Source organism: Xiphophorus hellerii, chromosome 14 (assembly GCF_003331165.1).
Source record: "Xiphophorus hellerii strain 12219 chromosome 14, Xiphophorus_hellerii-4.1, whole genome shotgun sequence".
Taxonomy (NCBI): Eukaryota; Metazoa; Chordata; class Actinopteri; order Cyprinodontiformes; family Poeciliidae; genus Xiphophorus; species Xiphophorus hellerii.
The window spans coordinates 4,416,941-4,440,314 of record NC_045685.1 but is presented as its reverse complement, the minus strand read 5'-3'; the positions used below and the strand labels follow the sequence as shown (position 1 = coordinate 4,440,314).

At 42.2% G+C, this 23,374-nt stretch overlaps 1 protein-coding gene across 9 annotated transcripts in view; it reads right to left on the bottom strand.

Moving 5' to 3' along the window:
* nrxn2b (neurexin 2b) overlaps positions 1 to 23,374 on the bottom strand; it is an 813,260-nt gene that overhangs the window by 56,071 nt on the left and 733,815 nt on the right. For all 9 annotated transcript variants that reach the window (XM_032584259.1, XM_032584258.1, XM_032584254.1 and 6 more), the window contains one exon: positions 11,836 to 12,007. In XM_032584259.1, the coding sequence (XP_032440150.1) occupies positions 11,836 to 12,007 (172 nt within the window). The remainder of the gene's footprint in view (positions 1 to 11,835; positions 12,008 to 23,374) is intronic.

Below are 23,374 nucleotides of genomic sequence, written 5' to 3'. Positions count from 1 at the left end.
ATCTAGTCCACATTCAGCTAAAGTCCCTCCCGCCTCCAGTCATTTGTCTGACTGCGGCATCTTGCGCATAAGCGCGCCCCCCTCTCCTACCCTAATCCGTGTGCTCTTACTTTGCTTTCAGCTACTCTTTCGACTACTTTCAGAGTGCTCTCATGTTGCTTTTGCCAACAGGCTGATCTTCTTGGCTGCTTCAATCTCCTTCTCCTCAAAGTGTCTTTATCTTCCCTGTTTGCTCACACGCCGCTCGGTTCGGCTCTCCGTCGCCGCTGCGATGGAGCTCGCAAAGACAAAGATGGATGCCGAGCAGACAGTGGAGGCATATGAGTAATGATAAAGAGAGGAAGGATGAAGTGAGGAGCAGAGAAGAGCGCTGTGTTGACCCCTTTTTCTTACACCATTTATCTGAGATGTAAGAACATCTTAGCGGCTCAGCTGGAAGAGCTGGGGCTGACCTCACCGCTACAAAGACTTTCTGCTCCTCTGTGAATCCACCAATCTCGTCTTTCTAGTTTCCTGTCTCAAACATCCAACTTTCATTTTGAAAGAGTCCTTTCAAAATTGCCATTCCATTGAGGGGGAATGGCAATTTGCTAGTTATTCCATCTTGTCCTGTGCCACCTTGTTCTGCCTATGAGGACGATGATGACTTCTAGATGTACCCTAGAAAAGTCTTTGGTTTTGAGTTTCGCAATTTCTCGTGAAGTATAAAAATCGAAGGCAACCACATTTACCATGGTTTAAAATTACTAAAATTACACAGAGGCATGCTTAGGGTTTAGCTTGGTGTGCTCCTCATCGTTGGAGCGAAGGTGGACACCATGCTGAGATTCAAAAGACCATCGTCCCGTTTACACAAAGCTGATTTTCAGTGACACCATAAAAGTTTTGCTGTGATCTTACACTTGTAAGAAATGAGGAAGACATAACAAATGTGCAAGGCAGCCAGTGTTTGGTTTGGGAAAAACTCACAAGTGAAGGATGCTTTGCAAAGAGAGGAATTTCTAGAAACATACATACTCAATAACTACCTTAAAAATTTAGTCTTCATCATATGGCATCTAGACAAGCTGAAGACCCTTTGCTGAAGTTCAAGCAACATCAACAGAGTGGTGAAGAAAGTTCTTGTCTTTAAATATGAGATGGCTGTTGGTGCCAGATTGGCTGGTCTGACCTTTTTTTATACTGCTTCATGCATAGCCATCTCTCCCAGGTTTACAGAGAACGGTACAAAACAATGAAGAGAGAATAATACACAGTAAGCCTCTGTTATGTGAACCAAAAAGCCTCGACATAGAAGAACAGGCAGACTGGTTCAATATGATAGAAATACAACATTCGCTCAAACAATCAATGGGTACAACCGGGGTGTACCATCTCTTAACATACAGCATGCTGAACCTTAAAGCGGCAGAACACATCTGATCCTACCACAAGAGCAAACACAGGAAATGAAGGCCACAGCCTGCACAGGTTCATCAAAATTGAACAACAACAAAGTGGAAATATGTTGCAGAATCTGATCAATTTTAATGTCAGCTACAATGTGGAACAGTCCAAATCTGTCCAAAACAATTTGTCCTTAGCAGTATAAAAGTAGGGATCCATTGTGTTTTTATCAACAGCTCAGGCTGATGGAGGTGGTGCGATGGTGTCTTGGTGCCCCTAAGACATCTTATTGACAGATGTAGGTAGTGAGGAGATATAGTCAGGTGAGCAACATTTTGGGAGAAACTTACTTCTAGCAGTTTTACTTTTTGCTCACAATTGAATTAAACTGTTTTGAAGTAAATCTACTTTTACTTGCGTACAATTTCTGGCTACCATCTTGAATTACTCCACTGATTTACAAAACAAGCTTCATTCTGCTACTCTTAGTTTTTATCTGTTCACCATGCTGTTCCAGGTGGAGGGCAAGTAAATACATAAACCCATTTCATAAATCAGAATATAATTAAAAAGTCCCTTTATTTCAGTAACTCCATGTGAAGACATTATATAAGATAATTAGATAAAGACTGACATTTTAACACCTTTATTTCTTTACTTCTATTTTCTGTCTCTGCCAGCAGCTAATGAAATTAGAATATTGCATCAAACCAATTGTAGAACTTTTGTAGGACTTTTGTAGGAAATTGTAGGACTTTTTATTGAACACATTTTTACTTTTACTTGAGTAAATCTTTGATTTTTTTGCTTTGTTTCTTTAATCTGACACATAAAATAAAGTCAGTCCCTTAGGGAAAGTAAGGGATTCACCCTGATATTAGTAAGGTGTCATCAACAAAGTGTCCAGTAGTAGTTTGACGACAATATTGAAAAGAAAAAAAAAGTTAAAATTTTTTTGTTTTTCAGGTTTTTCTGCTGCGTTCTTTTCTCTTCCAGTCTCTTTGCCCATTTCCCTTTTTCTAACTTTTTTTCTTTGTTTAATGAAACCCTGCACACTATGTCAAGCTACGCCAAGCTGCCAGCTAATCGCTCTTAAAGGAATCACCTTGTTAGTGTAAAAATACAATTTTATGCCAGTCGGGCTGCATTATGTTTGACATTTTCATGGGTTTAGCAAAAAAGATTGGAACAAATTATGTGTTTCCGTGACAGGCTGCGACAAAGTGCCTAAAGATATAATTTAAGATGGCTTTCCGCGAGTCGTTTATGTGCAGACAAAACGATGGGTTCATCTATCCATACAAATACTTATTTGTTTACATAAAGTAGAGGTTTCTTATAAGCGGTTTAATTTTATTTTATTTCTTTAATCCTCTATCAGTTAGTGAAATGCAGCAACACAACAATAAAGCCGTTCACAAGACATTCAGAAAACTTGGACATCTCATGCTAAGGGGCTCTAAAGAGCAGGCTTGTCTCCTTGGCAGCTGCATGTAGCAACACACTCTATATGTACCTATACATGTGACTCAATAGCAACAAATAAATGGAGAACTGCACATCGCACTTGACCACTGTGAAACATTTTCTCCCTTGGAGCTCTGCCTTTCTGCTAGTTTCTGGAGCAGCTTTTGAAAGGGCAGCCGGCTTCTTGTAAGAGGGGGATTATTGCTGCTGGCGGCCCCTCACTCACTAACGCTGACCTCTCCTCTGAGAGTCTGAGCGCCGTGTTCGGCAGAGAGGAGCTCTGAAGATCTCGAGTAAAGGCACATTTTGTGACGAAAAGAGAGACAGACTGTGCGGTTCGTCGTGTCCTTCAATGAAGAACGGCGTCTCCGGCAGATTTAGCGCTAAAACACGGCGGGAAATGCTGGTAAAAGCAGCTGGCGGAACAGTGGGATGTGATGTGTTCAATGTCACTCATCTCGCAAATGATTCAACATTCAGTGTACAGATAAGCTAGCTTTACTTGTCTAAAGTTAACACCTCTATCGCATCAGTAAAATAAAATAAAATGGCGCAAATTGGAATTACAAAAATAAATTGGCTCAATGGAAATACGGCAACTTTGAAAAAGCTATTTTTTGGAGGGGAAAAAAAAGCGGAAAGATGAGGTTTTTCACCAGTATTGAAATGTGTGTATTTCGCAAAACTGCAGTGTAAACACTTTATTTTTTGCATTTTTCACAACCGTTTGTATACAGTAGCAACGCGCTTATTTGTAGGCGCATCATTCCAATGTGTTGAATCTGTCACTTTTCTGTGAAATCGCAGATTTCCCCAAAACGCTTCATACGTATCCTGAGGCTCCTGAGGCTTGTTGCTCCAATGTAAGACGGCAGCGTCTCCTCTGATTGGCCGGTAGATCATGAGCACTTGCACCATGGCTGAATCCTGTTTACATCCATTCATGCCATTATTTTTAGTGAACAAACTTTTCCATAAGTGATTTTAATTGCGCTTCTTATTTAACGGAAACAATCCAATGAGCTTCTTTTCCAACATTAGCAGAATAAGGACAAAGTTTTGTGCACATTTGTAACGGACACACAGCTACTGTCATGTCTGAAAGTATAGGAATAAAGAGTTATGTCTGAGCCAAAGAGGAAATTTGGTTAAACTTTGCCTTTTTTTAAAAAAGAAGAGTAAAATACAGTTAAGACAAAATGCCTGTCAATTGTGCGATGTGTAAGTTTTTATTGTAATGGCTGACAAAAACCATTACGTCATGTGCTATTGATCACATTACATCAAATGTAAATGTAAAGAAAACTAACTTAAATTTAGATCTTTAATAAATTGAAATGAAGACTGGAAAGAAATGATCAAGATCTAGAATAATCTAGAATCTAGAAGGAAGTACATGAATGCTCTAACTTATCCATGTAAAGATGGATTGTCAGAGATTTGTCTGTATTTTCAAACTTTAAAAAGTTGAGGAGAGGAGAAAAGTACTGACAGTAGGGGAATCAATAATTGTGCCACTGATATTACTTTATAGAAAAAAAGGTATCTTTTTAATATAGGATCATTTTTTTGTATTCGCTGTATAAATACATACTCAAATTAAAGTTTGGATTTGTCCACAATTTTCTGCGCATTAATGCTACTGCAATAAAATCATTTATTTGAAGGCCTTCTGCACATTGTTATCAGCATTTGTACAAACTGATTTGTGGAAATTTTGGGTTGAATAATTTGAACAAATATCGACCATAAAAGAACAGAAATGGGCAGAGGGCTCCCTGACAGAGATAGTTTACATTCACAAGGTTATTCTCACCAATACATCAAATCAGATCAGAACCAAAGGCGAGCTATTTGCTAAAGTATTTACAGAATTCAGCAATGTGAGTTCTCAGTTTTTATTCATTTAATGAGTGAAAAACATTGGTAACGCTTTATTTGAAGGGGTGTGAATAAGACTGGTATAACACTGTCATAAACATGACATAACATCTGCCATGAACATGAAGGAGTCTTCATGAATATTTACTTTAATGCAAAGTTGCATTAAAAGTTGCATTAAAAGTGTCAACTTTGCATTATTCAGTAAATAATGCCATTTTAATGCAAAGCTGCATTAAAATTTGGATTAAATGTCAATTGAAAGTGTCAACTTACAGCAATAATAATAATAATAATCTTAATTTGTCATGTATTTTCATAAACAAAAGTCTCAAAGTGCTACCCAGACGTAGTTGCGTAGCACAATGTCAAAGCACAACGTTGAAAATCAATGGTAAAATATGATCGCAACTTTGAATTAAAAGTGTCATTTACCAAAAGACTCCTTCATGTTCATGACTCCTTCATGTTTCATGCCATGACAGGCATTACACCTGTCATGGCATTACATGACAGGTGTAATGCCACGTCAGTCTTATGCACACGCCTTCAAATAAAGTGTTACCAAAACGTTTGCTACTCTGTGGTTTGGCTGCCCGACAGGTGCATCACTCAAACATTGTGAGATGTTGACAGTAGAAGTGAGGTCAGTGTGTGAACCAGCTTCAGATGTCTGACAAAAATAGGACTCAGCACAGAAACTGAAGCAGTCTGACTCTGAACACTGACTCAGCTGCTATGTTGTTGTAAATTGTGGATCTGAAAATAATCGCCTTCTTTGATCCATCAGAAAGTACTATTCTTAAAGAATAAAAGAAAATTGTGTGTGAAATTGCACCATTATTGTGTTACACGGAAGCGCCGCCAACGCCGGCCTGTTTATGCGCGGCCGGTTCGCTGCTGTTGGGGTGACGCCGGGCTGCATTCATTCAGTTCCAGCCGAGGCCATTTTGGGAATATGAGAGGTGGGGATGCGCCACTAACTGTTGCCGCGGCAGCCAACGGCGACACCAGACATATGGAATTAGCGGACCCGGCTCCTCTTTCCCCCTCCGTCCGACACGTCTCGTCTGCTCTCCGTCCGTCATGTGCATGCATGCGTGTACACACTTAAACAACCGAGGCACAGAAAAAAACAGGATACATAGCCAATGCGCTGTGCGACGCGGACACGAGCACTGTCACACGTAGGATCAGACGCGGACCAGACCCAGACTCCCCTCAGGATGGCAAACATCACTTCGTGGGACATCAGACGACGTGTTGCGTTGCCATGGAATGCTCCTGACCCGTGACGGCCGTGTTGGCTGTCAACATCTTGTCTCTCCGCATCATCCGCTTACGAATGCAGAACTCAGAGGGAGCCTTTTGAGGAAAACTATACAACCGGTCCCTGAATGCAACAAACATTAGGGAGCGAGGCCGTCTATTAGCATAAGTGTGTGTATGAAAATGATAACGTACCACTGTCTTCTTTTGTCTCGTTTCTTTTAAGTGGGCAAGCCTCATCCTCTGCTTGCCCTCTGGGACCATTTATTCTGCTCAAGCTGAGACAAGAAAAAAAATATGCTCATGTAACTTTCTGTATGTGCAAAACATTGTGGCAGGCCTCACAATGACATGGTATCCCAATGAGACTGCCTGATGCAGGCCATGACAGCCCCTCTAGGGAAGGAGATTAAACAGGAAGCTTCATGTCCTTGTTTTTAAGGGATTAGACAAATTTAAAACCTGCTATGCCAAAACTGAACTCCTGCTTGAAGATACCTTTCATGACAACCTCTTAAATCGGGTTCTACTGAGATGGGGACGGCATTCCAGTAACACTGCATGCAGAAAACAAAACTGGCTCATACTGGGGGTATTGACTATTGTCTTTCTCATTTAGAGAATTACAATCTGGATCGTACAAATTTGTTTTCACGTCGCAAAAGTGTTTACAAAATACAACCTGTCTTTACAGGGGGTTAGCAAGATCTCGAGGCACAAGATGCAACAATGGCATTTAAGTCAACTCTGTCTTAACTCTACCCAGTCGTCACCAACGTATGATTTGTTTTGGTAAGTCTAAGCCTTTATCACAAATCTCGGATATGAATGTTTGAGACTTTTACTTTGAAGTAAGAAAGGAAGTGGTTCTTTCTAGGTCTTCTTTGTGTTGCCAGCTAAAAAAAGACTTCTCTTAGGGCTAGAGGGTAACATTTGGTTTTAAAACCATAAAATCACTGAGCTTTGGGTACTCAGCCAGTGAGTATACTGCAGCTGGCTAGCTTTCCAGTTGATTTTTCCAACTCATGGGTCAGGATTTACGAGTTTCGACTACAAATGGAACCTAACAAATTTTACAGTTTTTCATTTGCTGTAATTGGCGTTGATGAAACGAGAGGCAACTGGCCAGGGTCTCCACATAAAACTCTATGAGCCACATCCTGGGAGTTGCTACCCTCCTTCCTTCTTAGTTCTTTCTGTTTTATAAAGAAAATAAAGCTATTAAGTTATTACAATATGTTGTAATAACTTATTAACGGTAATAACTCCAATAACGGTTGGAGACCGAAATTGTGACATATTCTTCAGCTAAACAGTATGAAATAGAAGGATGAATATATGTTTGATCAAGTAGTGATGCTTGTGTAGCACTTTGTTAAAATAAAGTACTAAACTGTGGGCTAAGCAATACTGATGTCAAGTTGAGGAAAACCATCCATGTTATGTCAGTAAGGATGTTTGTGTTTTTCTACTCCTTGTGTTTCATTTCCTTTCATTTCATTCTCTGGTAATTTGTTTACTTTGTACCTAATTTGCCCTAAGAGTGTCAAAGAACTAAAAGCCAAGAGCATTGACTATTTTCTACATAGTGCAAATAAGTTTATCGATCAATTAGGCCGGGCTCCTTATGGGTTTCAGTGCATCTCAGACGAGAGTGTGAAATTACATGACTAGAGCAGAAGTCTTGGGAAGGGTTGCCAGTTGCTGGTCGTTTTGCCACACCACAGGTTGCCTCCCTGACCTCTGAAGACTAGAACGGAGATTTTGGTAGGTATTCAGAGGTGATGCTCAGTATAAATGTTTTGGTTGGTGCCATTAGTCATGGTCTGCATTTTAGGATGTTTTCACACCTGATAGTCCGGTAGACCAGGTCGGTTGGAGACCAAAATTGTTACATTTGTTACATTTTCAGCTGGTGTGTCAAATGAGCCAAACTGTTTGAAGAACCGGTTCTCTCCCTCACCCGTAGTGGCGCTGCGCTAAGAACCGCTGAAGGAAACGACATGATAGCCCACTTCCTGCTATTGGAGAGCTTTCCATCCGCTTGGAGTTCACATTTGCATTCGAAGCGCGCCAGAGTTCACTTCAACCGGACCGAAACCTAAGTTGTTGTTTTTTCTCCCCTCCAGGGGTCTTATTTTGGGCTCTCGTGTTCCTTATATGAAAGTAGGCTGACAGGAAAGGGGGAAGGAGAGTGGGAAAGACATGCGGCAAATGTCGCCGGGTCCGGGAATCGAACCCGAGACGGCCGCGTCGAGGACTCAAGGCCTCCAAAGGTGGGTCGCGCTATCCCCTACACCACCACAGCACGCCCGAAACCTAAGTTTTAAGGGGGACCAGAGTTCACTTTTTTGGTCCACATCAGAGTTTGATTGTGCATTCACACCTCCTCACAAATGAACCGGACTTCCTAGGCAAACAAACTAGAGTTTTATTAAAACAGACTAAACAAGGCTGGCATCAATGCAACCTCAATCTTTCCCCCCTACGCCTGACCTAAACAGTTTTACACTACGTACTACTTAGCCGTGACTTGCAACAACTGGTGAGCTCTAAGAAAAGTGTGTTGCAGACAAACAGAAGGAAAATGTTGGGGTAATCTTAAGAGAGAAGCTTATTGAAATGGGAGTTTTGACATTGCCGAAGGTGTCATCCTCTAATTTGCCTGAGGATTCGGCAACTCGGTGCTCACTCTTTGATGTGTCTTTGAACTACAAACAACAAAAAGAGATGTTAAAGGCTGTAGGAGAAGGTGCTGGCATTGGAACGTTTGCGAGGGCGAGCTGAATTAGATAAAGCTTTCGCTTTTTAAAAACTGAAGTAGGAATCTGAAAGAGTTGCATTGACTTTACAAAGTGAGAAGTCAACGCTAATGAAAGAAGGTAAATTGTCAGAGTTTGTGTGATGTGGCGTCTCACCGTGACTCCTCTGATATTATGATTGGTTTAAACACATTGCTTGAATTTAGAAGAAAAAGGTTTGGTACGTTTTCATGGTATTCTGTGTTGCTTTTGTGAGTTATGGTTGGTCACATTCGGGACACTTCCTAACCATGAAGTGACTGTCAGGCCTACGCCAAATGTGCAACATTGAAGGCAAATGAACTTAAATATGGTGTAGAAGGCTGTTTTAACCCACGTGCTACATGTTTAATCCTCTAAGTTGATCTACGAACAAATCACAAAAGCACCAATCATTTAAAAAATATGGCATTGTTTTGCAACTTTCCTCTTCCTGCTTAACATGGAGGACTCTTCACAAAACCTTTAAGATTGTAAGAACAAAATGACTGTTCTGTTTTTTGCATTAGAAACAACTCAGAATATTAGGGATTAGTTGAACCTAATTACAAAAACCCAATGGTCACGTTCACGTCTGCTAAGCAGCTAATGAACTAACAGTGAAGCTAATTTTACATTTAGTGCTTTTGCAAACTTTGAAAACATTTAGCGCACTTTGCTTCCCCTAAACCAATTCTCCTGAATAATTTTGAAAGCGCTATTTGACATCTAGGGTGAAGTTTTGGTTATTGACTCTTTAAAATTCTTCAAGTAGCCACACATTTAATATTATGCTCTTATTTTGAAGTGGGTGAAGACTGTTTATGCAGCTGTTCCTTTTCCTCTCCTCATGCTAGCCTGTTCCTTGCCATAAGAAGACAGTAGAAGATGGTAGAAGACAAGATATGAACAAAGCATTATGGAACATGTAAATTATAACATCAAAATTAAGGCGCTCGAGTGTGGCAGTCTTTCAAGGGCAAACATAATTTAACCTGAAGCTAGTGCTTTAGCATTAGCTTCTGCTAACCGTGTTGGTGTAGTGCTTTAAAGTTAGCAGAATGAACGTTTATGGTTAATACATTAGGATTAGCGCGGTGCCTACCACTGAATAAAACCCCAAATTGAATAAACCCCCAAACAGTAGGTTTTATCTTTGCCCGGTACGCTGGCTTTCTCACCACACCCTTTTTTGTGCACCTCATTTGTCAAAGTTTCCACCTCTGCCCCTCCCTCATTCATCCCTCCTCTCTTTTCCACACTTTCTTTTTTTTTTTTTTTTACAGTGTAGCCTCCTCTAAGACTTTGCTCCCTTAAAGTGTAACAAATCTGCTTTCACCAGAATGCCACTGAGCCAGAAAGTGAAGACCAGGAGTCTTTTAGACTGAAGTCTCCACCAAAAAAATTAATAAAAAATGGTTTGAGCAAATCTGGCTAATGTAGATGAATCCAAGCTCATCTGTTTTCCTCCTGCAGCCCTCATAACCTTTTCAAACTTCATTTAAGCTCCAAACCCCCACCGGGCGGGCGAATCCAGAACTTATCAGATAAACTAACAAACAGAAACAAAACAACAGACGTCACATGTTGATCAGTGGTAGGAAAAGGAAAGAAGCGTTTGATGAGGCCAACCACAACGGTAGGGTGGAGGGCGGAAGGAGTGGGGGGTGGGGGTAAAAAAAAAGAGAATACTTTATGTTCTGTGCATTCATGTTTCTTGATGAAACAAAACCTCGATCCGGATGGTGACATGGAAGTTGTCGGTGTTAACAGGCTGCTCCGCTGTTCTCCTTTAAGCGGCAGAGTGCTATCTTTGGAGCGCGTTCGGCGGTGAAAAGGGCTGCATTTCCATCATAATAACGAGTGAAAAGAGTGAACTGTCACAAGGCGCTTCCTCCTCTGGCTGTGATGCATGCCCCTCAGTCTGGCCTCGCTGTGCTGATGGATGAGCGGCAGAACGCGCTTCTCTCAATGCCAAAACAGAACCCCCCCCCCCCCTTCTGTCCGCCCTCCACCCATTGCAGGATCACTGCTGTGGCGACGAATGTCACAGTCTTTTCGCTCCGTACCTCATGTCAACAAGAGGAAATATCACGGCCGCATTAGCAGCCCCTCTCCCCGTGTGTTCGAACAATGCCGTTACAAGCAAAGCACTTTTAGATAATGGAGATGAAAGGTGATATTGACAGGGCTGGGAAAGGAAGGGAGGTGGGATCCTCATTTCGTATTCAGGTTGCTTAGTTTCAACATCATCATTAATGCAGGCTGAGAGTCCAGCTTACCCCCGGTGTTTACCCATATGCAAAACTCATGTTGGGAACAAAAATAAGAGGCGCTTTCCTTTGAACAACCACGTACAGCAGGAGGGAGGGAGACACACGTTGGAGAGAGAAATTCACTCTGAGCTTCTGAATCACCACAAATAGGCTGGAAATTCAGGCAGAAATAGAAAAGCGTGATTATGCTTTAACGACTGGTGGGGGAATTAGCACACTGCCAGCAGTGACTCACAGGGTGTTTGGTCTCATTTAAATGTCATATGTTGGAATAACGTTGAGCTTCTCTATACGCGGAAGCCAAAGCAGGATTTGGAAACGTCACCTCACACTTTCACGGGATGAAAAGTTTCTCCTCCTTCAATTTTTTATTTTTATTTTTTTCTTCCCTGCCTGGGATATTAGCATTCAGCTGACCTCCATACAAGTCCGGGCTCCACAGTGCCAGCGGCTACAATGGTAGACCTACTGCACAGAGCCGATGATCTTAGATGGAAGATTACTTGCCTCGGGAAGGCTGTTTGGTTCTTCCTGCCTTTTGGACCAGAACCTGACTTAATTTGTTTGAATAAAACAGGCGTTCTCTGAGGGTCGCAAAAAAACAAAACAAAAACAAAATAAATTAAAGTCAATTCAAAACTATCTTTGAATAAAACAAGGTAGAGGAGGTAATAGCTACTTTCTCTCTCCAATGTGTTCTTCCAAACTTATTAGGAAACTTCATTACCCTGACGTTCTATATTACATTAACCCCAGAGCGGGGGTCCGGGGCCTACCTGAGGGGAAACGTTCGATGACGGGCTGGTTGTCCACCTGCAGCGTGGCGTTGCCGCCACTGCGTGTGAATCGCACCACATGGTATTTGCCGTCGCTCACCATCACCGCGCTCTCCTCGATGGTGATGTCGTCTGTTCCCACGTTGAAGATCACGCCGACCTTTCCCCGTTCCTACAAACGGAGAGCAAAGACAACTTTTATTAGAAGACACTCTAAGACAAATCGGTGTTTTGCTCTCGGTTGGTTAGTCCTAAACATAGGTCCCCCTCCTTCCTATTGGGAGACTATGGCTCAGGCAATGCGACACAAGGTCCCCAGTTAGTCTCTTGTTGTATGAATGTCTTCAACTGTCAAGCTGTGAAAGTTAAACAAAGATAACTCAGCACTGGGGTCTCCATACCTGGTCCTACATGTAACCCACACGAAAGGTTACTTCAAATACACCTGATAATAGTAGATGGTAGGTACGTTAATTTACTTCAATGACTACTACCAACACTACACAAGTAAAAAGAAAGTTGGGTCTGATCAGAAGATTTTAAATTCACGGGAGCCTAGCCTAGTTGTTGCTCCTCTGTTGTGAGCAACAACAGAGGAGAGCACACAATGTCTATAAGAAAGAGTAGAATTTCATATAGTGAACAATTGTGGATCAACATTTACAAATCACCAAAATTTCACGCTTTTGAAAAAAATAAAATAAAATAAATAACCCAGTCATTTCGATGTGTCTGTCAATTGTTCATTCAATGTTTCATGGCTAGTGACCAGTGGGGTCACCATCTACCAGTTCACTCGGTCCTCTGGGCTGGGGCTCGCCATCCAAGTTCTGGAGAGGATGATCTTGGGGTCTCTGGGCACTACAGGCCAAAAGTGCACCATAACAAAAATAACCTGACCTGGAACAAGGCCAGAGTAAAGCATCTTAAAATACAGGATGCTAATATCAATAAAGCTTAAGCTACAATTCAAAGAGATCATCCATCATTTCTCAAGATTTTTCCATGTTGTACAACAATATTCAAGTTATCAGAGTTCAATATTACCAACACATCACTAAAACTAAAGAAATTAGCTTATATGTGGTAATATATATATATATATATATATATATATATATATATATATATATATATATATATATACAGTACAGACCAAAAGTTTGGACACACAGTTGTGTCCAAACTTTTGGTCTGTACTGTATATATACAATAGGAAAGGAATCCAAAGGAATCTCAGCGCCCCCATTTTGAAAAAACTTCCGCCAGCGCCCCCTGCCGTCCTCTGAACGGCCCCCGTTGAGAAACGCTAACCTAGAGTGTTGGAGACCCTTGCTATAGGAACTCCCACTGAGAATAGGTCCAGAGGCAGAACCACAGCTCACAGAACAGACTACACATCCCGTAGAGTGATGTCTTAATTTCTTGGACTTGTTGTCTTCGATATTGATTGAAAATATACTTTTATTAGCCAGATAGATGACTTTTAGGATATCACGATTTTTTTTTATTTTTTACTAGCCATTAAGATTTTCCTGACAACAGTTACAACCTGTGTTCTGGTTTTAACCATAACAATAAGGCATTTTCTTTTGTTGAGAAAGAAAAAGTCTTGTTAGCTCCTACATAGTTTGCAAGGACAGTTGTCTACTGGGCTTAACAGATGAGAGAGTCAGAGAATTCTCTTTATAGAGAATAGTCATGTACAGGCATTTCTCAGCCAACCATGAAACACAAAGAACAGCAGCAGGTGGTATTTAAACTAGTCAGATACCAACTACTACATACATTCATGAATGAATCAAAAAAAAGGCAAATCTTGCAGGAATCAGATCTTTGCGGGACAAATCAAGACTGAACAGTTTAGACGCCAACAGTTCGCCATTTGTGTAGGTTAATCTTTTTGCATTTAACTTAAGTTAACTTGCAAAATAAAAAAACAAAACAAAAAAAAACCATAGTTGTATCTTCTGCTTAAAAACAAAATTCAGGGGGAGATTTTCACAAACGAAATTTATATAAAGCGCAATGAGCAGGGTACCAAACAAGGAGCCCTGAGGAACTCCTGTGATACTGGGAGACAACAGGAAAAAAAGACCCAAATTGAAAAACAGTTTACACCACTTACATGTGCCATATTTTAACAATCCACACCCAAACAAATCTCGCTCTTAAATTATTATTTCTTTAACATTCAGTGGATAACAAGGTTTTAGAAGGGGAAAAAATGGAAACATGTTAGTTATTAAAACTGATTGGCAGATAGAAGTGGATATAAAATATGGATGGATGACTGACAGCGGCTACCATGCGTTGACAAAAGGTTGCATTTAAGTTATCCGTTGTAGATGAACGACTTATTTACACGCAAGACAGATTCGCTTTTTTGTTGTCCAGGGCCGAAACTCAAAAGATACTGTCCAGTAGGTTCCTGCAGCGAGGCAGAATGCCCTAGCAGACGGATGTCTCTGTGAGCATCAGATCTCACACACATCATCCTGGTAAAAAGAGACAGTACTTACCGAGGACTCAGGCACCTTTAGTATTCATCTTCCGGCCAACACCCCCCCACCCACCCCACACACACACTCCCACCACCCCTCTCCCATTTATTAGTGTTGACAGCTGCCCACTGCTTCGAGTTTATTACAGTCAACCGCCTACTCTACTCTTTCCTCCCGCCATCTCTCTCCTCTGCCTCCATGTTTCCTGTCCTCAGTCCCAGGAAAGGTCAAAGTCATTTACAGGCTGCCAGAAAGCCACGGAACAAGCGGCGCGGGAGGGGAAGCGGAGAGCACCGGAGACAAACACGGCAGCAGACACGACGTCTGTCTGCCAGAGATTCCTCCGCCGCAGTTTCACCTCGCTCAAACTCGCAAAACTCCCCGCCCGAAAAACCCCCACCCCAAAAGAACGCAGAATGGGGCCGGGTGGCACTCTGCAGCGGCGACTTCACTGATCCCATTACCTCATTAGCTATGTGCATTTTATTTACGCCGTTTCCCATATGTTGAGTATTTCAGAGGTGAACGCGCGACTTTTGCTTGCAGCCATGTTGTATTATTCATGGCTGATTAAGAGCTTTGAGAAAGACAATACAGCGCTGGAAAGAGCAAGTTCATTAAGTAAATAAGTGCATATTTTGCGCGGTATGTTAATGATTAGCATAGTCATTAATGATTTTATGTTTTTTAATGATTTAATTGTATTGCAATTGTAATTGTGAACTTCTACATGGCTTCGAATGTTTTTAAATTTTGCAACTACATATGCTTTACATTAAAAATGGTTTTTATTTATTTATTATTATTATTCTCTTTTCTTGGCAGAAGCTTGGTCATTTTCTTGCATCGGACTGTAGCATATTGTATTTATGCTGTTTTTACCTTGAGAAACTACAGATGAAAACTAGCCTTTATGTCAAACTCTGGCATATTATGTGATGTGCCGTTTGAAATAAATATTAAATATGCCTGTCACAATAAGCTATAAATCCATTAATTGCATGATCAGTTAAAACAAGCTCAATTTCCATTTGCACAGTTTATTGTGTTTTCTTTTTTTTCTCTTTCTACCAAAAACTGGATGTTAAAAGTCTTCAGTCTGGTTCATTGGTCTCATCCAGCCTTTTTGTTCACATAGACTTTATGATTCATTTTATTTGTTGTTTCTGTTGTTTTGTTTGTTTGTTTTAGACATTTAGAGCGTCTTCCATTTCCAGCCTTATAAGTGTATTAAACTTTTATTTGTTTATCTTTGAGTATGTGTTCTTGTGTTATTATGCCATTACCGTTGTATCGTTTCAAAATGTTCTCAAAACAACAATATTACCGTTTATCGCGACAACCTTGTCGTCTGACAAAATTTGTCGCGACAGAAATCAGCTAAATTTGCGACTCGGCGGTGCTGACTGTACGGACTGAGCATGCTCAGAAAGCAGGACTCGTTGTTGATTGTGGGAGCGGACGTTAGGGCGGGACAGGAAACGACTCCGGCTCCGGACGCCAACGCCAGATTTAGACAAACTTCCACTCAGATGATCTCACCCTGCAAAGAGGCTCAAATGGCAAAGTGCTTCCACCTTCTTAGGTGCCTAATGAATTGATTCATGTTATGTAGCAGCTCTCACAGGCTCTCTGCTCACTATTATGCCCTTCCAAACTATCGCTGAGCGATTTAAAAAAAAAGACAAAAAGAACGACAACTCAATCGTCGCTAAGATCATGGCAGTCGTTCAGACGCTGCGTCATGAGGAGGAAAACGATGGTCCCCGTCAGGTCCCACACACGGCTGAGACCGTAATCACCACACCTTTTTTGCTTTTGCTCAGAGGATTAATTCGATTTCACAGAGCAGAGCGGAAAGAATCTGTGCCGTTAAGACTGAAAAGCAGATAGGACAGTTGAATCTTCGTGATATTTACACAGAGATTAGCATTTGCGTTCCGCAACATTAGGGTTCTTCTCCATGCTGAAGGAATGTATCGAGCCCATTACAGCAGAAAGCCTCAGGGAACCAAAAAAAAAAAAAAAATCACAACAAAAAACAAAAAAATTATTTCTGTGATGCAGTAATGACATTTTAATGGCCATTTCCCTTAAGCGAACGTATCTCTAGACACAGGAGGAGGAGGGGAAAAGAAACACTGTTTGAAAGACTGGGTGCAGTCAAGCCTGCAACTGTGAAAATGAAAGGAGAGCGGGGGGGGGAACCTAAAGTAAGGCCCCGGCCGCGGTTTCAACACCACCACTTCTCGGCTGCCGCTTAGCGGCCCTTAATCTGCTGCGGCTGTCAGCCGTCGTCAGGAGCCCGGCTCTCGCATGCCTCCGCTTTCGTCTGGAGGCCGGCTCGCCTAGCGGCTCTTCCTGCGGGTCAGGTGGGAGGTGGAGGTGGGGGCTTCAGACCGATCCACTTTCAGTTACGTCCAATTTAAATCTCAAGGAAGACAGAGTCTCTCTTTGCGATGGCGAGCTTTGTTGAAACATTCAAACGTCTACAGAGGCAAGGAGATGAAGGGGGAAAAGAGAAAAAATGTCTGTAGATTGGAAGGAGATTCAGCTTCAGCCAAAATCGTTCTTGGTGTTGTTACAGCTGCAGAAAGGAAGGGATTTTTTTTTATTTTAATCTTGGGAGTGAAAACAGGAAATATCAAAATTACAGTACTTTACAAAGTATTCACATCCCTTTGATCTGGATTTTTCACACTTTGTAAGAAAGCACAACTTTAGCATGATTTATTGACATTTTTACGCGACAGAGCAACACAAAAATAGGAATGAATAATGATGCATGGTGCTTTTTTTCTAAAAAGTAAAACAAGTAAAATTGTTGCGCAGCAACTTTTCCTCTGAAGTCACTGGCAGTGGAGTCTCACATATTTGTTCTGTATTCTCAGATTCACCTATTTGCAGACACTTCCATGGAACGTAACTCCTAATTTCTTCCACAGAAAATCTGCCTGAATGATCTGCCTGAAAATCCTGAATGATCGTGATCGGCGATTACTTAAACGTTTGGTCAAATCAAATCGAAGAAAAACAACAGCAGAACTCAGGAGTATGTTTAATTGTGAACGCAAAAGCATTTCCACACGCACAATGCGAAGGGAACTCAAGGGGTTGGGATTGAACAGCTGTGTAGCTGTAAGAAAACCTCTAATCAGTAAGGCTAACCAGAAAAAAAGGCTTCAGTTTGCTAGGGAGCATAAAGATTGGACTCTGGAGGAATGGAAGAGGGTCATGTGGTCTGATGAGTCCAGATTTACCCTGTTCCAGAGTGATGGGCGCATCAGGGTAAGAAGAGAGGCAGGTGAAGTGATGCACCCATCATGCCTAGTGCCTACTGTACAAGCCTGTGGGGGCAGTGCTATGATCTGGGGTTGCTGCAGTTGGTCAGCTCTAGGTTCAGCAACATTGTGTGCCCAAAGAATGAGGTCAGCTGACTACCTGAATATACTGAATGACCAGGTTATTCCATCAATGGATTTTGTCTTCCCAAATGGAACGGGCATATTCCAAGATGACAATGCCAGGATTCATCGGGCTCACATTGTGAAAGAGTGGTTCAGGGAGCATGAGACATCTTTTTCACACATGGATTGGCCACCACAGAGTCCAGACCTTAACCCCATTGAGAATCTTTGGGATGTGCTGGAGAAGGCTTTGCGCAGTGGTCAGACTCTCCCATCATCAATACAAGATCTTGGTGAAAGATTAATGCAACACTGGATGGAAATAAATCTTGTGACACTGCAGAAGCTTATTGAAACAATGCCACAGCGAATGCGGGCTGTAATCAAAGCTAAAGGCGGTCCAACAAAATATTAGAGAGTGTGACCATTTTTTGGTGGCGACTTTTTTTTGGCCAGGCAGTGTACAATGGAATGGTTTAGATCAGTGTTTTTCAAACTGGGGCCACCGGGGGCCGATAGGGGACCTTAGAAAACTTGAGTGAAGATAAAAAAAAACACATTTCTTAATCAAAGTTCTTAATCAATTTTTTAAATGACAATCTAATCAGTTTTTTAGTCGTTATGAAATATAAATTAAAATAATTGACTGAAATGTTATTTGGCATGCTTGTCTTTCTGATCGGATGCTATCAAGAGTTATCAAGAGGCTTTGCTCCTCAAGCTAGCATAGCTAAAATTAAAAGGTATGAGGCAGGATATAAGCTACGAATATAATAACTATTGAATATAGAGAATAAAAGTGAGAAAAATCATTTGAAAATGTATGCTCCGTAACATATTTTGTAGAATTGTAGAATTTGCAGACACGGCCCCTGGTCAGAAGCTAATGCTGTTTGGGGGGCCAGGGCGCGGAAATGTTTGAGAATCCCTGGGTCAGATCAAAGCATATTCATGTTCTACCATATTTTTATGATGATATTGTTGTTGAGTGAAAGTGTGTCTATCTGTAAGTGACTACTTGTAACTGTGCTGCTGATACTTGCCAGGCAAAAGAGATTCCTAATCTCAAGGAGTTTCTTTTGTTATTATGGTTAAATACATGTTGATGACATGTTACAAAGACCTACTCAAAGTCTTAAATCCAATCTAAGATAAGATTTGGAAACAGACTTTATATCTTATCTATTTTTCAATGAGAATAAGCAAAACTGTCAGTGGTCAGATGAGTAAAGCTGGTGAACTTGTGTCCCAAAAGACTTTATTAATTTCTTCCATGTCAGAAATATGTACTAATTTGTGTTGGTCTGTAGCATGACAAAATCTTAAAAGACGGTCTGAACACTCTTTACACACCTTTCTTGAAAGTGTTATGTCACGAAAAGTGTTTTGATTGTTGCAAAAATATTTAAGATTTCAGTTTTGAGGAAAAATTTCTTCATTTTCAGAGCAGAATCCACAGTTCCTGCTGGCCTCCCATCAGATTTACCCCCCGTTTTTAATATTTTTTCCCCCCTCAAAGACAAACTAAATCAGCTCTGGAAATCCACGGCAGAGAGGAGAGCAGCACCGGTACATGGAGAGCGTTTCCGTCTGAAATATTTCAACATGACCTTGCAGCAAGCGAGAGTGCGTCGAGGTAAACGCAGCCATCGAGAGGGGAATGAGAATGAGGCAGAGGCTGCAGTGGGCGTGCGTCGGTATGTGGGCGTGCTCGTGCGTGTGTGTGTGTGTGTGCATCAGGGTTATCTGGCAAACCTCACAGCGCTCTGGCTGATCATTGCAAACAGAAAAGGGAAAGCGCAGAGGGAGGAGGAGCAGACAGAGATAGTGTGCGATACAAGGACAGAGGAAACCTTGATGGTCTTCTGGGGCCTTAAGGTGCTTTGAGATCAAAGCTCCTTTTGAACGCTTCAAGATTTCTTTGTTTCTCCTCGGCACACACACAGTTAGTCAATTAAGAATGGGGAAATAGAAAAAGAGGCTCCGTGACGGCGGTTCTGAAGCTTTCCCTTCTTTGTTTCCTTCAACCGACACCTCAATTAGACGGTGATTCGTCTCTAGCAAACCCTAAAGGTTCATCACCAACACACGCCTCCCAATCTGATGAACTAATGGGGTAAACAAGCGAGGTAGAACGAGAAAACATCGGAATTTAGCGTTTCGCATCTTGAAAAACTACCAAAAAAAAAAAAAAGACAGAGAAAATGAAGAAAAAGCGGCTTGACCAGTTCAGGAATTTGCTGATGTTGATAATTCGCTCTGACAGACTTCATATTAATAGTCCCGCGGGGTGGCGGAAAATGCAAACTATTCGTCAGCTTCTTTCCCCATTTCCCCCAATAATGATCTATCACAGCCCGGATCTGCTTGAGCCTAACTTGACGTGCCAGTGTAAGTATGCCTCCCTGCAATAATTTATGAGCTTATGAATCAGCCGGTGGGGCAGAATGAGCGGGAGACGCGCAGGATAAACACGTCTTTACCAAAAAAAGCAATCGATTCTCATACGGACGCGCGCGCACATGGCTGACGCTTCTCTGCGTCGTTACAGCAACTCAATATTTCACGCGGACTTACGGCAGAAGTGGCGCTTTCTAATTTGCTTAATGTTCAAATACATGTTTAATTTGCAGTTAGGGATGAATATTCGGAGGCTTGTTTTGAAGTTGTCCCACAGGCGCCTGCTACTGAGCCTGATAGACTATCAGAAGATATCTCTGCGTCTCCCCTTTGAGGGTAATTCTGCCTCTGAATGGGTAATCAGCCTGTCAAAATGCATGCCTAATGCCTGCGAGTGGAGATCGGCTGTGGCATCTGCTACATGGAGAACAGTATAGCGGGGTGAATCTTCCACTCAGAAACTGCAGCGTTACATAAGAGGGAGGGGAGAAAAAAATACAGAAGTGGTTGCATAACTTGTAGACTTCTCGCTGGCGAAATCACCCACTTTGTGTTCCCACGACGTCTTTGGAGTGTTGGGTTGTGGCAGACACAGAGCGGGGGTTCTGGATTCAGGCGGCGGTTATCTAGATCGCCCAATTCATGTCTCTCATCAGTCACCTGAAGTGCTGCTACAGACGCCGTAGCGTGGCCGAGGAAAACGGGGGAAACTGAAATTGTCACCTATCGGAGCGGACACGGACAGCCTCACTCACCGCACACCTTTTCTCCGTTGCTGCTCGGCCAGCTCATTTGTATGTGTTTGTCGTGATCTCCAGCAGTCACCTTGAGCGAACACCCGACACACACACACTCCCGCACGCGTGCCTATCTCTCCGTCTTAATAGCACTTTATCTCTCCACCCCTCCTTTCCTTCTCCCTAACTCCTCCTATCTTTTCAGCGATGGTGGTCATCTGTTCTTTCTCACCCTGACAACGAAGACTGGCCGCTCTAATGGCGAATCAGATCTCATTGAAAAATCAATGACTTAGACTAATGTGCTGTGTGTGTGCGTGGGGGTGTGTGTGTGTGTGTGTGTGTGTGTTTGAATCTGAATCTCCCATCAGAGTGTGACTCATGCTGGGCTTGCCTATTTGTCCTGGAGTACACACAAGCTGGCGGCGAGCCCTGCTACTGCGGAGAGAGGCAACGTCTCGGCAAAAGAAAGGAAGCGAGACTCATAAATCAGCCGAAACATGGTCGTCTATAAGCCTGATTAGGAGCTCTTTGTCAGGTTCCAATCTCTGATTTGACAGAAAACAACTCATCCTGGGGCGATTCCGTCCTGGGACTATCGACAGAGTTTGACATTCTGTAGGTTTGCCCTCTGTCACAACGCTGACTCACATGCTTAAACGCCAAGACCGCGTAATCTCACTGGTGTGAGATTACGCCAAGGCCTGTTACACACCAAAACCGCAAGAGCAAACAGTGACTTTCAAAACTGCTGCGATACAAATGACAGGGTGAACCATCAAAAAGCTGTTAAGTGAAACAAACCTAGTGCTACCTCTGCTCCATCTTGAGTGTTGCAATACTTCTTTGACACAAGTGAGCCAATAAAAACAGTAGAGCACCAAGCTCAGCACCAAGACGGGATGGTTGTTGTCCAGACCACTGAGGGGGATGTGAATGATTCGATTTGAAGGAGCCGGCATGTCTAAAACGGCATCAGACAGCATAATTGGGAGGCATCATGAGCACAATAACACTGTTATCAGGCAGTTGCCAGAGCATTCAACAGTCAATTAAAACAATAAATGGAGGTCAGTAGAGACAGAAAAGCGTCTGTAAATGCATTAGACAGCATTGCCGGCACTTGAAAGAGTTTGATCAGGGTTGTTTTTTGGGTTTGCGTGAAATTGGTGTGTCACGGTTGAATCACCCGATATCTGTGGCCAACTCCGTAAGAACACAAAGTCCAGTTTGTTTATCCTGCGTTCTACAGAACTCAATCAAATAAGACCATTGGTGAGTGGCGCTAATTGCATTTTGGAGAACTTTGAAGTCAAGGATGAGGCTTCTTTGATGTGAGGGCAGAGCTCCTTGGTATCATTAATTGCCTTTCCTTCTGCAAATGAACATGATTGTCAGCCGAGAGACTTTGAGGACAAATGCCTGCTACAAAACGTCAAAACGAATTGAAATATTAAACTTTAACGGCAACAGCTTTGTAACCTCTATATGTGTAAACGTGGTGTAGGTTGTGACACACAGCTATGCAACACTATTACTGAACTACTACTGATCACCTACTGCCGATGTGAAATTGCTTCAGAAAAAGTGTGTTGGCATGCCGTGGTGGCGTAGGGGTTGGCGTGACCCATGTTTGGAGGCCTTGGGTACTCGACGCGGCCGTCGCGGGTTCGACTCCCGGACCCGACGATATTTGCCGCATGTCTTCCCCCCTCTCCTTCCCCGTTTCCTGTCAGTCTACTGTCATATAAGGGACACTAAAGCCCACAGAAGACCCCCTGGAGGGGTAAAAAAAAAAAGAAAAAAAAAGAAAAAGTGTGTTGACGTGGACATGGACAGTATTTCAACCGGGTCCATATAAAAATATTACGGATCTGTGCTTTGGTATGAAATAATCTTTTGCAGAGGGTTTCACACTCATCTTGAGACAAAACATTGGTTTGTTTCAACCAAAATCGGCTGATAGCACATCAAATTTGACATTACCCAACACATAGCTCTACTGTAACTTTAAATGCAGCGTTTTCTACATGCACTCACTTTCCATATTCGGCATTCTTAACCCTCTGGCTTTGACATATTCAGGTATTCATACCATGCATTTTTTAAAACTTGCACTTTCAACACAAGTGTCCGGCTTAGAAATGGACTCTAAGGGCTCTGGGTGGCTCAGGTGGTGGAGCAGGCGCAGCGTGTGCAAAGGCCACAGGTTTTTGCTTTAAGTCGCCCCACGTCCAGTGCCAGGTCTCTGGCCACCTGCCACATTTGTCTTTCTCTTCTTTTGACAACTTTTATCAAAGTCACTGTGCGAAAAAAGGCCACTAGTGCCAAAAATCATCTAAAACTAAAATATATGTATATTCTTAGCTCAACTGGAGCTTTTTACATTTACTGTCATCAGTAACCAAATTCCTTCCCTTTAAACCTTAGCTATAAAAACTGAGTTGTTAGTGGACACTGGGTCTGTTGTTCTTGTGAGTGACCCTGCTGG